General features: G+C 67.6%; 1 protein-coding gene across 1 annotated transcript; it reads right to left on the bottom strand.

Annotated features, from left to right (window-relative positions):
• Nucleotides 1-42: 42 nt before the first annotated feature.
• Nucleotides 43-596, bottom strand: LOC107125418 (dynactin subunit 1-like; the record flags this gene model as incomplete). The annotated part of the gene is made up of 2 exons (XM_015428842.1): nt 500-596; nt 43-234 (listed from the first exon to the last, which is right to left on the bottom strand). Coding segments are annotated over exons 1-2 (270 nt in total), but the record flags the coding sequence as incomplete, so codon positions are not given.
• Between the last annotated feature and the right edge of the window lie 42 nt (nt 597-638).

The raw sequence follows: 638 nt of genomic DNA on the forward strand, positions 1-638 counted from the left end.
GGGCTGGGTGGGGTGGGGGGGAGGGCCGCCCGGCCGCCACACCTGCAAGTGGGCCGTCAGCTCCCGGTACTTCTTGATGGTCTGCTGGTAGTCGGCCACCGTCTCCTGCGCCGCCTCGACACGCTTCTCTGCCTCGCGCACGCGGGCGGTCGCCATGTCCAGCTGCTCCCGCAGCTCCAGCTCCGTCTCCCGGGCATTCTCCTGTAGCTCGTCGTTCATCTCGTTCATGGCTTCCTGGGGACGGGGAGGGGGAAGCGACTGTCGGACTCTCTGCTGCTCGGAGGCGGCAGGCGGCAGGACCTTGTTCCCTGGCGACCGTGACACCAAGCCGCCTCCTTCCGCACGGTTCCCACCCCTGCTAAGCGGGTCACGTCGGTCGGTCAGTCATCCCCCCCCACCCGAAGTGGAAAGCAGAGCCCGGGAAGGGACTGCCGGGAGCGCCTCGTTCCCCTCCAGCCCGGCACGCGGAGCCCCGCCAGCCCCACCCGCCGGCTCTCACCAGGTCTCCCACGGTCTCACGGAGCTCACGGACTTTCTCCTCCAAGTCCAGGTTCCTCTCCGTCAGCGTCTCCACCATCTCTTCAGCCCCCAGAGCAGCATCCACCTGGGGGAAGAAGAAGAAGAAGAAGAGGTTGGAT

Source organism: Gekko japonicus, unplaced genomic scaffold (genome assembly GCF_001447785.1).
Source record: "Gekko japonicus isolate JY-2015 unplaced genomic scaffold, Gekko_japonicus_V1.1 scaffold68744, whole genome shotgun sequence".
Classification (NCBI taxonomy): Eukaryota; Metazoa; Chordata; class Lepidosauria; order Squamata; family Gekkonidae; genus Gekko; species Gekko japonicus.